Source organism: Dromaius novaehollandiae, chromosome 2 (assembly GCF_036370855.1).
Source record: "Dromaius novaehollandiae isolate bDroNov1 chromosome 2, bDroNov1.hap1, whole genome shotgun sequence".
NCBI classification, from domain to species: Eukaryota; Metazoa; Chordata; class Aves; order Casuariiformes; family Dromaiidae; genus Dromaius; species Dromaius novaehollandiae.
Window position 1 is genome coordinate 79,075,631 of NC_088099.1, and position 13,010 is coordinate 79,088,640.

The 13,010-nt window shown below is 37.0% G+C and overlaps 1 protein-coding gene across 4 annotated transcripts in view; it reads right to left on the reverse strand.

Moving 5' to 3' along the window:
- The window catches only part of NFX1 (nuclear transcription factor, X-box binding 1), a 60,669-nt gene that overhangs the window by 6,138 nt on the left and 41,521 nt on the right, over positions 1-13,010 (reverse strand). For all 4 annotated transcript variants that reach the window (XM_064506818.1, XM_026107108.2, XM_064506817.1 and 1 more), the window contains 3 exons: positions 10,618-10,684; positions 4,279-4,424; positions 279-380 (listed from right to left, as the gene is read on the reverse strand). In XM_064506818.1, the coding sequence (XP_064362888.1) occupies positions 279-380; positions 4,279-4,424; positions 10,618-10,684 (315 nt within the window). The remainder of the gene's footprint in view (positions 1-278; positions 381-4,278; positions 4,425-10,617; positions 10,685-13,010) is intronic.

A 13,010-nucleotide genomic window follows, 5' to 3' on the forward strand; every position in this document is an offset into this window, starting at 1 on the left:
AACCCTCACCTTCCCCCCAACTGTCTAACCTTCGTATAAAAAAAGGAAAAAAAAAAAGTCCACAATATTTGCAACATTACTGCTCTTATACCACCTAGTTAATCCTACGTCTCGTTAGCACTTCATTTCAATTTTACTTCTGTGGAAAAAAAATCTCAGTGCAGGCTGCAAGCTCCAAAGCTGTGCATGGGCTGAGAAAACCAAGAAACAGTGAACTCTGAACAGTTCCCCAGTGAACTCAGCACTAAATAAAGAGCACGATTTTACAAGTTCCTTACTTATCTGTTTGTTTGTAGTGAGGAATAGGAGGTGGAGGTCTGCTCTGCATTTCTTTATCTAGCACAGAAGTTAAGGTATTGCTTGGACAAACAGACTTCCCTCTAGAGAAAGAAAACAAAAGGTTATTTTGTTTACATGATCAACTGGAAGTTATATTCATTAAGAGAAGCAAAGAAAGTTACTTTTACAACTAGTGGTCCTGGTGTCAGTGTTCATATTTGTATATTTAAGCTATCTATACAAATATTTAGCTTTCGAACTATGAATGGAGACCAAATGATGTGCAAATTCAAATACTGAGAATAAGATATCCACTATTCTGAATGTCTCTTGGTTAGTATGCCTGTAAGAGATGCAGAAGTAGCTCACTATATTGAAGTGCTGGTGCCCAGACTGCTTTCTCCACATGAACCTATAAAGTGCCAACACGATCAATTGTTAAAAAAACCAGAAGCACAACACTAACGTTCTAGGATAACGTATATCTGTTCTTTCACAGAATAGATTTTATAGCTGTTCTTTCATAGAACAGATGTATAATCAGAAGCAATAATTGTAATTTATTCTAGTTCTGTAGTTAGCATGACCTCCGGTGAACACAGTTTACTCCATCTTTGCAAGATTATGTCTAACGTTTTGGAACCATATTCTCAAAATCTGACAGTAACTTATGTTAAAGTGATTGAAAAAAAAAAAAAATCAAACAGGACAGCACTCCAAGGAAGCCTGGCTAAGCAGCACTCTCAAGAACAATGCAGCAACAATGCTTCTTCCTTGTCAACTAGTCCAGGTACACAAGAGCTGAAAATCACATGAAGCATTAGCAAAAAAATCTGCTCTCCCTGCCCTCCACACCAGTTACATTCTATTGCATGACCACGGAGGACAGCACCGTGAAGAACCCCAGTTGTGCTTGCCCTCTCCGCAGTGCAAGGGCCACTCTCTGGCTGTTCTAAAAAGGAATCTAATCCAAAAATTGTCCAATAAGTACCAAACATGCCATGGAGTTGTTTTAATGTTTCCTGAAATTTGTGACAGATATTTCAAGAATATTTTTTTCTTATTTCAACTTCAGCCACTGTTATGATTTAATTGCAAAATTGAAAAAAACTTCCATCTGCAGAATCTTTTTCATCTGTTTTGGGGGGTAAACTAGATAAATTAACACATCCTTAAACCCTGTCAGGGGTCAATATCTTACTCCCCTTAATCCTGTGGTATTGATATTTTAAGACCAAAACTGAATCCTACTGTAGCAGGATCTTAGCAATTCTGTGTACACTAAACTGGATTGCTTTCCTATTTCTAAGGAATACTTCATTGCTTTTCCAAGACACAGATTCTTTTTCTGCAAATACAATCTGTACATGATATCATTTGTTAGCTAGCTATTTTTTTCAGATGGAGAATAAAATTAGATGCACCTCTAGATTTGAAAATAGATAAGTAAATGCTACCTCCTGTCCTTTGCCACCTATCTTGTATTTATGCTTTAATAGTTAATTTTATTCCACGTTGACAACAAATATTTCCCTATTTATGACTATCATTTAATGCAGCCTTATCTCCGCCCATATTTTTATTCTCACAAGCATCATTATATTTAAAACCACCATCTAACAGATATACAAATAGCAGATTAGTGACCTTATTCTTGAATTACATATATATGCTATGACATTGCCGTTTATTCTTACATACAGCAAGTTACTGACTTTCCAAACATTCCACTGCACAATTTAGTTACACATTGTATGAACAAGCAGCTTCTTGCAATTGTTTCAAATGTGGTAATTTTATTTCTGCCTCATACTGTGTACGCTAAGAGAAAAACAGGAGGAGAAACAATATACATTCTCTACTTAGGCTATGATTTCATACATCTTTGTTACAATTCTATAGTACCCTTTTAAGTCATTTTCCAAGAACCCATTCTATATATTCTCTTATTATTCTTATTGCTTTTATGTCTTTGATAAGTCAACTCAGAATACAAAATATGACTTAAAGAATTTACATTTTCCTAATGTAACTACAATATTTAAGAATAGTTCCATTTCATTGTTATTATTCAACAACAAATTGCGCATTTCGGGGTTAATTTCCATCTAAATGCAGCTTAAGAAAAAAATCCTAATGACTTTTTTGGTTAGTAAAAACAAGTGAAATACATACAAAAATAATTTAAATATACAAGAACTTATGTAATTATAAATTAAAATCTAACCTCATATTAAATCTATTTGTCTAGATATATATATATAAATCCATATAGATAAATTTGTCTATAGATATATATAAATCCATATACGACATCTAACTATATATTAACATCTAACTGAAATCTAACTACATGCAGCTTAAGAGAGGAGAAAATATCCTAGCAATTACTTTGGTTAGTAAAAATAACATACAACTTATCTAAAAACACAGTATAATTTAAATATACAGTGACTTACATAATTTCTATGTATTAAAACCTCTCAGGTTAGCAAAACAGTAATGCTACGTTCAGTCGCTATGCACACGTAATAAGTAGGAAGAAACAGAAATCTTTATGGAATGCCGAGAGCAGAATGAAACAAATTGAACCAAACCACTTGGCTTTCTGGCAACAACTAGCCTCTGGACTAGAAGAGGCTGTCGTCAAATAATCCAACATCACCCTGGAGCTTGAGTTATCACTTGTCTAAGGCTCCAATAATTTTTACAACTTGAAGAAGTGGCAATAAAAAGAAGCCTTGGATGAAGCCATTGAAGTGAGGAACACAGCTATGCAGCTGAAGCAGATTCTTAGTAGAGCAGTCAACGCCTTTAAGAGTGGCAGAGGTGAAACAACGCAGCATGCTCATTTTGCATTATATGCTGTTCCCTGAACAACACAAGCAAAGGAGCAGCTCTGCCCCCTCTCAACACCACAGAGGAAAGCTCTCCATTCTCAAGTTGCAGGATGCAAAGCCTTTGTTTTTAAAGCATAGTTATCTTTCATTTCGCTGACACTTTCCTCTTCACTAATCTCTCATTCCCCTTGTCCCCTCCCCCATTGATTTTTCTAAACTGAGCTTTTTCAAGTATGACCTCCTTTCTCACTTTCCCCTCAGCAGAAACAGAGGTAAAGAGGTGCCCCATTTCTCTTGGGAATTCAAGACTCTAGCAAAGCTACCAGTCCATAAGCAGGCTCAGGAGCAGCTCGCGGCACTCTAGCAGCAGGAAGGCGTCCATTTCTTATAACTACAGGCAAGATTCACAGCTAAAGCAACTGGCTGTCAAAGATCATAATTTGACAGTGCTAAACTAAATTTGACAGCATTAAACTAAATAAGCTGCTCAGTGAGCAGCAGAGTCAAGGAAGCCTAGTTTTCCCACTGATGTCTAGTCTATGTTAGTGCAATAACCTTACTTTTGTCCCAACTGTATTCCCTTCATTTCCTCCTCTATTGTGAACTCCTTTCCATGGCTCCTCTCCAAAAATCCACAGGTCTGCTTAAAGATCCCTTAAATTTGCAGTAATTCCATCTTTCTCTTTGTCCACTAACTAAAGAGGGAATATATTCTGTGGCAGGTTCAGAAAGAGAGAAAACAAGTAAGTTCCAGTAACAGAGTTCTTCAAAGAAGGTGAAAGTTAAGGTGTATCTTTTCCATGCAACAATTTTTCTAAAAAAATTTATTAAATTTACTATTACTGCTATGTCAAATTTAGCTGAGGGCAAAAAGACAAAGCTATTGATGAGATGACTAGAAAACAGCCTTGCAAAACCTTATTTTCTAATTATTGCACTTTTTAATCTGGTTTCCTCTCTGAAGACTTACCTGACCATTGGAAACAGAAGCTTATGAAGTTCTATCTTTATTCTTTATCCATTTCAAACTGCTTTTAAACAAATTCTAATGGAAGTTAATGCGTGTTGCAAAATGACACTGTAAATAAACTCATTCACATAACTGATATAAACACCCAAGTATTTGAACAACAGTTAACAGAAAAAATGAGTTACATACTTCACTGCAGTAATAACAACATTACGCTTTGGCTCATTGTCATAGCTCACACTTTCAATGCCATAAACCTGAGCTAACTCATGGATGATTCTGCGATGATCTCTGTTCATTGGTGGGTAACAATGACTCTTCTTTGTATGCTTGCCCTGAATTCAAGAGAAAAAGAAAAATGTGGTAAAGTTTTTCTTCTGAGGGAGGGGGGAAAAAAAAGTGCTTCTACCTCTAAGCTTTTGCCACTATAACAACATTAGTGCAGCAAAAGGGTCATATCTCAGTACTGATAGAAAACTCACCTAAAAAGTCCATTTAATTCCTATCAATGAAATAATATTTTCTATTGTTCACATCACCTCAAAGCATAGTGTGTATGTGCGCGTGTGTATCTTTAAGTTATCAATACATGCATGATTTGTATTTTAAGTTATTTTCACCTATTCTACTCACATCCCAGAGAACCAGCATACAGTAATCTTTCTGAATTTTTATTTTTCAGAATGATTTTCCAGTTTAGAATCAAACCTTAGCAGTTTATTTTTCAGACTGATTTTGCAATTTGCATACTGCATTTTACTATGAAGGTGTCAGATTTAACTATACTTCTTGCTACCAAACCAGCAATTTATCTGCAAAATCTGCCATGTAATAGAAAAAGTCTACTGATGTTATTAAAAAGCAACAAAACTGAAGTTTTAGTTTCTAACTGCTAATGATTGATTTAACATTGATTGCTAAATAAACAGTAAAAGAACAAACAACAAATGTGGGTCTCTTTTCAAATGTTTTGGGGGATTTATTGATAACGGACATGGCTAAAGAGTGGGCACTCAATGCCTCAGTCTGCTTCAGGGACTCTGACACTCTGCTTTGGTCTTTGCCTTAGTCTTCACCAAGGTCTCCCAGGCCTTTAGACCTTCAGACAGGGCTTAAGGGGAAGAACTACCAGTAGCAGAAAAAAATTGAGTCAGGGATTTTTTGAGAAATAGCTTATATGAGTTCATGGGACCAGATGCAGTGCACTTAAGGGTGCTGAGAAGAGATCAGCCCGATGCTGTTGTGCATCCACTCTATCTTTGAAAGGCTGTGGAGATTGGGGTAGGTACCTGACAACTTGGAGAAAGGGACCTATGTTCAAAAAGAGCAAGCAAGACAACCCAGGGAACTACAGGCTGATCTGTTTCACTTCAATCCCTGAGGAAAATCATAGAGCAAATCCTTTTGGAAGGGATTTTTAAGCACAGGAAGGAAAAGGTCAGTGGGAGCAACCAGCATGGATTTACCAAAGGTTTTCAAGATCTGACTGGACAAAGCCCTGAACAACCTGGTCTGAATTAAGCATTGATCCTGCTTCAAGCAAGAGGCTTGGCTAGGTAATCTCTGGAGATCCTTTCCAAACTGAACAGTCTCTGTGACATCTTCTGACAGTCTGTGCTGTCTTTAACATTCAAATGCAAATGTCCAGTTGGTGCACTTCTGGATTACACAACGAAAACTGATACATTAAAAGCAGTCACTTGACAAATAAATGTCTTGTCTAACTCGGTAAGATGCAGAGGAACTAATTTAAGAATCAAGTATCTTAAAGGGCAATTTTGATAAATCTTAAACCACATAAGAAATAATTCACACCTATCACAGTATTGCATGAAGTAATTCTGATGCATTACTGTGTATTCTTTCAGTTTTAATAGTCCGGGAAACTTAAATTTAATATAGTCTAGAAATGTCACCTTTTTAAAACAGATTAGATTAAGTAAAAGAATAAAGACTCTTGGAAATTATTTGAACTACTGCAGTAATCAACATGCAGGTTCTTAAAATCTTTGCTTGGGACTTTTACTGTAATACTGATTACAGTTATTTAGAAAGAGGAAAGCTACTTAACAGTAATCCCATTTGTCATAATCCCTTCCCCTTCTATCCAGCTCAGCAAGAGATTTAATCACCAGTTCTTACAGAGACAGGCAGAATGAGGAGAAAACTCATCCTCTCCATTGAGAGAAAGAAAATACTAATTCTGCTACAGTCACCTAAATTCCTCTCAAGACCACCACATGTAACAGAGCAGTACATCAGGCATATATTGTAGCTACACTGTAACTGGAGGATTAAAACATGCCTCCCGTTAGGCTGTAAAATAGCTAAATTAAGGATAGTAAGAGGACCTGAAACCGTTACCAATCTTTCCCAAGAGTCACTGCTCTTCAGGGTAATATCACATGCTGTCCAGATAGAATCTTTACTTAGCAGTAAATTTCCCACCCATGACAATGCTACGCATATAAGCAAATATTTGCATGAGAAAAACCTCTAGAAATTCTGTACTTATTTATGATTACTAGCAATGCTTCCTTTAAAAAAAGTGGTGATTGGTTCCAGGCTCAGAAAAACCAGCAAAATTTCTGTCTGTATAGAGACAGACCTGGGTGATACGAGTGTTTTCTGTCCTGTCTGCCTCTGTATGTCAAAAGTGACAATGCTACTTTGCTAGATTAGTACACAATGATCGGTGTAGACAAGTCATATAAAGAGCTGCGGCTGAAACACACTAATGCTGAGGCTCCTAAGTGACAGAGAGTCCAAATCCTTTTTATTATTCGTTTATCCAGTTAAGCTGAAGTTGATATCCCCAAAGGAAGGCTGAAAAAAAGTGAAATGTGTAAGCATAAGTAGTAACAGCCTATTGAATAATCAGTACAGAAGACACAGTACTGATATGAACAGAGCTACATGAATGCGTGATAAACTAGCACACAAAATACTTTGAATACAAGTACGTAAAGCTCTATATCTAGAAGAATACAACCCACATTTTGAGTGAGAAAGGATTTAGAAGTCACAGTAAACGAACAACTGAATGTAGACTCAAGCACAAGAGGATTTAGAAATCATGACAGAAGAACAATTAAACATAGTCTTCTACCATAATGTCACATCAACAATATTAATCTGATCTTCAGATACATAAAAAGAACAGCTGACATTGATATTGAATATACTATTAAAAAAAATATTAGTGGAATACTTCATACTATTCTAGTGTCTATGCCCCAAAATATCGTCAAACTAAGAAGGTACAAGAAAAGCTCCACAAATTTTTTAGCCAGGACAAAGTATTTGTGGATGACACCTTATATAATCTGTTTAGCCTGTCAAAAAGATGATCAACAGATGACTCAATAACAGTTAACCTCACAGGAACCAAATATGATGTGATAAAAGTCAACTAAGTTAAAAAATAGTTGCCCATTTATATTCAAGTTTGGAACAAAATACTTTATTTTTTTTTTATTTCTTTCTAACAAACTGGCAGTACACAACCAAAAGAGGAATATAACGCAAGGCAAGACTGACATAATAGCAGCAGCACCAGTAGCTACTCACTGGCATGGGTAAGAAGCTCCAGCAGATAGAACAAAACCATAATTCCTGCTCTTTGCTTGTATTTGGCCTAAAGAGCTTCCAAATAGTGCATTTACCAGTGATATGAATTTAGGAAAAATAAAGCAAACATGAGCATAAAACATCCTTATTATTGGCCAGAACATGGCTATCGTTGGAAGGAGACATTTTTAGCTTGTGGATCTTGGACACTATCCTGTTCTAGCACACAAAAAATCCCAGAAAATACTGCATCAGAAGAAAATGATTAAAGAAAACAACTGCTTGAGCAAACACAGAGAACCATAAAGCACTGTTTCAGGACTCCTCTAGAATGAAACAGATTCATAAATAAAACCATGAAACTATCTTATGAGCCAACATAAAAGGTTCCAGAATCAGAAGTGCTCAAGCTAGAAAGTGCAGTGGGATTAGGAGACTTGTGATGCTTCATAAGCCCTTCAACCAGGACTTCTCTAAAGTATTGCTAGAAAAAAACTTAGTGGGAATGCAAGGTATGCAGAAAATCCATTAAAGAAAGGGGACCTCAATCCTCAAAGAGACTCCCTCTAAAGGGAGTCCCTCTATGGAGTCTTCCATATGACAAGCCAGAGCCATATATAAATGACAGGCATGATTTTGCAGCACTTTGTGTTAAGCCTATACATGCAAAAAATTTAGAGGCTTTCCCCAACAGTGAGGAATCTGCTTGCTTGCTGGACAAGACTGAAACTAATCAATTAATCCGACTTGGTCAAGCTGGCCAGAGGCCTGAGTGAGCAGCAGTGACAACACTTACCTACTTCAGAGATATCTTCAAAACAATACAAGTACCTGTGGTTGCAGGATGAAATATGAAATGGGGGCACAAGGAAGCCTCTGACACTTCAAGACATAAAAGGCAGAGAAAAAGTATGCCATAAGAAGGACCAAGAGCAGCACACTGACATCACAGTGCAATGGACATTATCCCTTTTAAGTTATATACTCAACAGTTTGGAAAGAAAAGACAGACAGAGCATGGCCTCCACATACACTGCCAAAAGAAACAACTCTGGTCTCAGGTAGCAGGGCACAAGTAAATCTACTGTTACCATGTACGCACAGATCATTTGTATAAGCACAGAAAGTTTGTAACCAGTGCAAAGAACGTAGATCTAAAATGGTCCTCTAATCAGGAAAATGGGAGTCAGGATTAAGCATTTTAAGGAGTTTGACAACCTTGTGAAACTCACCATGTAACTAGAGAATTTCTGGGGATAGGACGTTAAGATTGCAATCGGACTCCTCATGTATCTATTGGGTTGGCCCATTGAAAGCTTTATGAAAGAAGAATGATTTCTTATCTGCACCTGCATTATAATGTATGGATTCCAAGCTTCGAGACTTGTAGCATGTTTTTGGTATCCTGAAAGGAATCTCTTCCCTTTCAAGTATAATTTGACTTCTGGGGAGTTCTTGTACTTTATGGAATGGCAATTCCCAACTGCCTGAGGGGCAGGATGGTGCAGAACTGATCCCTGAGGTACTGAACTGTTATGTGGGCCTAACTGGTTCATCCTGATCATGATAAAAGTTTAAGTAACCATTACGTAATTCTCCCTTCAGATCAGACAGTGAAAGGACTGTCACATATACAGTTTGTTTTCATTTTTCATTCTCTTCTACAATGCAGGCACTCTTTTCAGTAGACACTCAATGGTCTGTTTTGTAGAATTATTATTTAACGAATGCTTGGCTACTGTTGAAAACTAAAGCACTGCAGATGCTCCTGAACTCTCCTGTTCTGCTGTATTTTATATTGCCAATTCATGATATATTACAAATTCAAGACCTATGGTTGTCCTTTTTTAGTATATGTTATGTACATCAGTCGGGTATTAACATAGGTGTATATATATTGCTATAGGTAGTTATTATACATATACACACACATATTTTAATATACTTTTATATATATAAAAATACATATCTTAAACAGGACAATCACAGGCAATAGTGTTGGAAAAGGTTTTTTAAGCTGATAATAGATGTTCAACAGATCTATTACTGAATGTCTGAGATTGGAGAAGCCTGAATACAATGAGACATACACAGCCTCTTCTAGTCTTTCATTCCAAGGTGGAAAAAATGGGTAACATGAGACAGGCAGAGAAGCACAAAGATTGTTTAAGAACCACCATATATAAGAAAAGGAATAAAGCTAAATAATTGAATTAGAACATAAGCACTTGGGGAGGGAGAAGAGGGGGGAGGAAGGTGGAAAGAAAATGAGGTTAATGCTTTCTACGAAATGTTACTGTTTCTTGAACTAAGGGCAACCGAGTATAGCTTGCTTCACAATGTCCTTTTAATCTCGCATACCAGGTCACAGGTATGGTGTAGCAGAAAGCCAGGAGTGCTTCCTATGCTAACCTTTCAGTCCTAAAGGCATAATTCTGCTGCAATATTATTGTGTCCATTGTACATGACCTTTCCAGGTACACTGGAGTCTGCCAAACAACTGTGGTAGAGCCTACAAGGCCTTGCTAATGGAGGGCTAACACAGATGATGTCTGCTGGAAGATATCCACAGATTCCTGAGCAAGTTCTGCTACCAGGGTCTGGAGAACTTAGGACTTCTCCCTCAAAATCTTTGAGCCCTTAAAAGCCATATTTAATGATTAATGCTTCATTAATGGAGATCTAGAAATGAATCATTACCTACTGCTGCATTAAAGCCTAGCACTGGTTGAATCTTTAAATGAAGCTTGGCTGTCACAAAAGTGATCCTGAACTACTATGTCTCCTAAAAATGTTGTTCTATTTATGATTAAAATGTGCACTTCATTACAGTCCAAACAGATCTAGTGTCAGATCGTAACTATTAGAACTCAAAACTTTAGTAAAAAAAACACTCAAAATCCCAAAATACAAAAAACCCAAAACTTTCTTAGTAGTTCATACAATAAGAACACTGACCTTATTCACAGCCTCCACAAGCATTCTCATTTCCTTCTCAATATCACTGACAAATTTTAAATCTTTCCTGCAAGAACAACACACCAGGTAAAAGAGATAAAAGAGACAATGCCTTCATACACAGTCTTCATTTTCTGCAATATTATTCTCAAAAAACAAAATTAATCATTCGACTGAAACAGCAACAGGAGCGAGAATATATTTTGGGTTGTACATTATTCTATTTATTTATTTTAATAAATAAAATGTTAGCATGTCACCACTGTTACAAAAATCTTGAATTATTTTCCCTTCAGGCCTTGAAATCAAATCTAAAATAGTATGATACAACTTTATTGTGTGATGATACAGCTTGGCACTTTCAAATACATAATTTAGTTTTTGAAGTCATTTTTCCAGTATCTTTAAATTACTTCTCATTAAGGAAATTCTTTAATTATAATACAATTAGAGATGGGAATTGGGATGGGGTAAACAGTGTGGAGTTTTTTCCCCAAGACAGAAAAAGTGCACTGACTCTGGTCTTCAACACGTCCAGCATAACAAAAAAGGGAGAGGGAGAGACAAAAGGCTACTTGCAAGGAAACAAAAGGCCCATTACACAAGATATTAAGGAGTTTATAATTATTATTATTATTTTTTTTTTTACCCTGTTTAATCATATGGTAGTTCAGATCCATCAGATTTAAGATATCCTTTATTTGAAGAATTTCCCTAGATAAAAAGATAGATTTTGACCTATAAAGTATACCTGTGATTGTCCAAGGGAAAAAGCAAGTTATTTCTTGAAAGAAAGAAATACTATGCTACATCAGGCTGACAATTTACGCTGTGCTGCTTTTGTACAGACAAGTTTTAGACTATTTCTGCTTTCACAGCTTTGGCACTTTTGGTTGCTGTCAAGTTGTAATTGCTTTATAGCTAGTGATTGGGACAACAAACATACGTGGCAATCTGACTTGCTGTGGACATTTTATGCCCATTACTAAGAAGAACAGATCTTGCAGAAAGATTCATCTCAGGTTCTCTACACCACAGCTCAGTGGCTGAAAAGAAAATTCTATGGAAAAGTTTTTATGAAAGGGACTCAATTCTTGAGACATAAGGCTCAGACACATTTTACACTTAAGATTGAACCAGGAGCTTTCAACCTTCACCTGATTAAAACAAGAATTGCTTATATGCCAGTCCTGGGCCATAGTAAATCTGCCCTTGAGTTTCAGACATCATGGGTACCTTCAGAGCCATGGCCAAGCTTGCACATCAGGGTGAGGTTTGTGCTCTGTTCTTAAGTGTGCAAGTAAACTAATCCCAAAAATAAGGTTAATGTTTGTTAGAGCACTATCTTTGTGAAACACCACTTTGAGAATGATGTCAGAATTTCATCTGTCAAGAAGTGGATGCCCTACCAAAGTTTTGGATACTGAAGTGAAAAAACTAGAAGACTAAGTGGTCACAAGCAAACATGTGAAATGGCAGCACTGAGTAGCCTGTCTATCAAAATCACCTGATCACTACTATGATGCAGTCAGTGCACCACTGGAAAATCTTCAAAGTTTCATAACAGATATGGTGGATGGACACTGCATGAAGTTATGAGAACCCCTGCATCTTTTGTGGAGAAAACTATTAACTTGGGAGAATTCCATAAAGGACCTGGACCTGTAGAGTTAAAAAGAAAGGGCCCTCCAGATGCATAGGTATGAACTACAGTATTGGCCCATGCAATCTGAGGCTTTGGAAAGAATAATCATCCTCTCTGGCTAAAACAACACACTGACACTCCCAGAATCAGCTTAAGTCAAGTCCAGGGAGTCAGAAAGCAAACGCTACATGGAGCAGCAGCCATGAGCACTCAATCCAAAGAGCAGGCCCATGAGCATCAGACGCTTAAGATTTAGAAACCCACTGAGAAAGCAGTTCAGACAGAAGGATACATTGAAAATCAACCCCCCAGGAGCCTACCAAACAGAGTTATCAACTGGAAGCGATCAGTGACATCAGCCAGGTGGACATCCTTTCAAAAATATTTGGAAAGACTGACCAATGTCTTTGAGCTTCAAGAAAGTCCAAGACAGTCAAGACTGAAGAATCCAAACAGAAAGACAAAAACAGCAAGCATACTGTGTTGGGGAGGGGGTGAGGAAGAATCATTTGACTTACAGAATGTCATCCTGTTGGAAAGCTAGATGTACTGGGATAAGTTGCAGAGAAATTCATTTCATGGGCAATATTGAACATCCACAGTTTCACTGCCTCCTTAAAAAGCAGAAACAGGACCTTGTTCCCTTTTACACGGTAGCAGAGTTGTGACAACCATGTGTGTGACCAAAGCTGAGGCAAGCACTTTCTGTGCACTTGTCCTTCCAGAACCTTTCATAAAGGAGAACTCC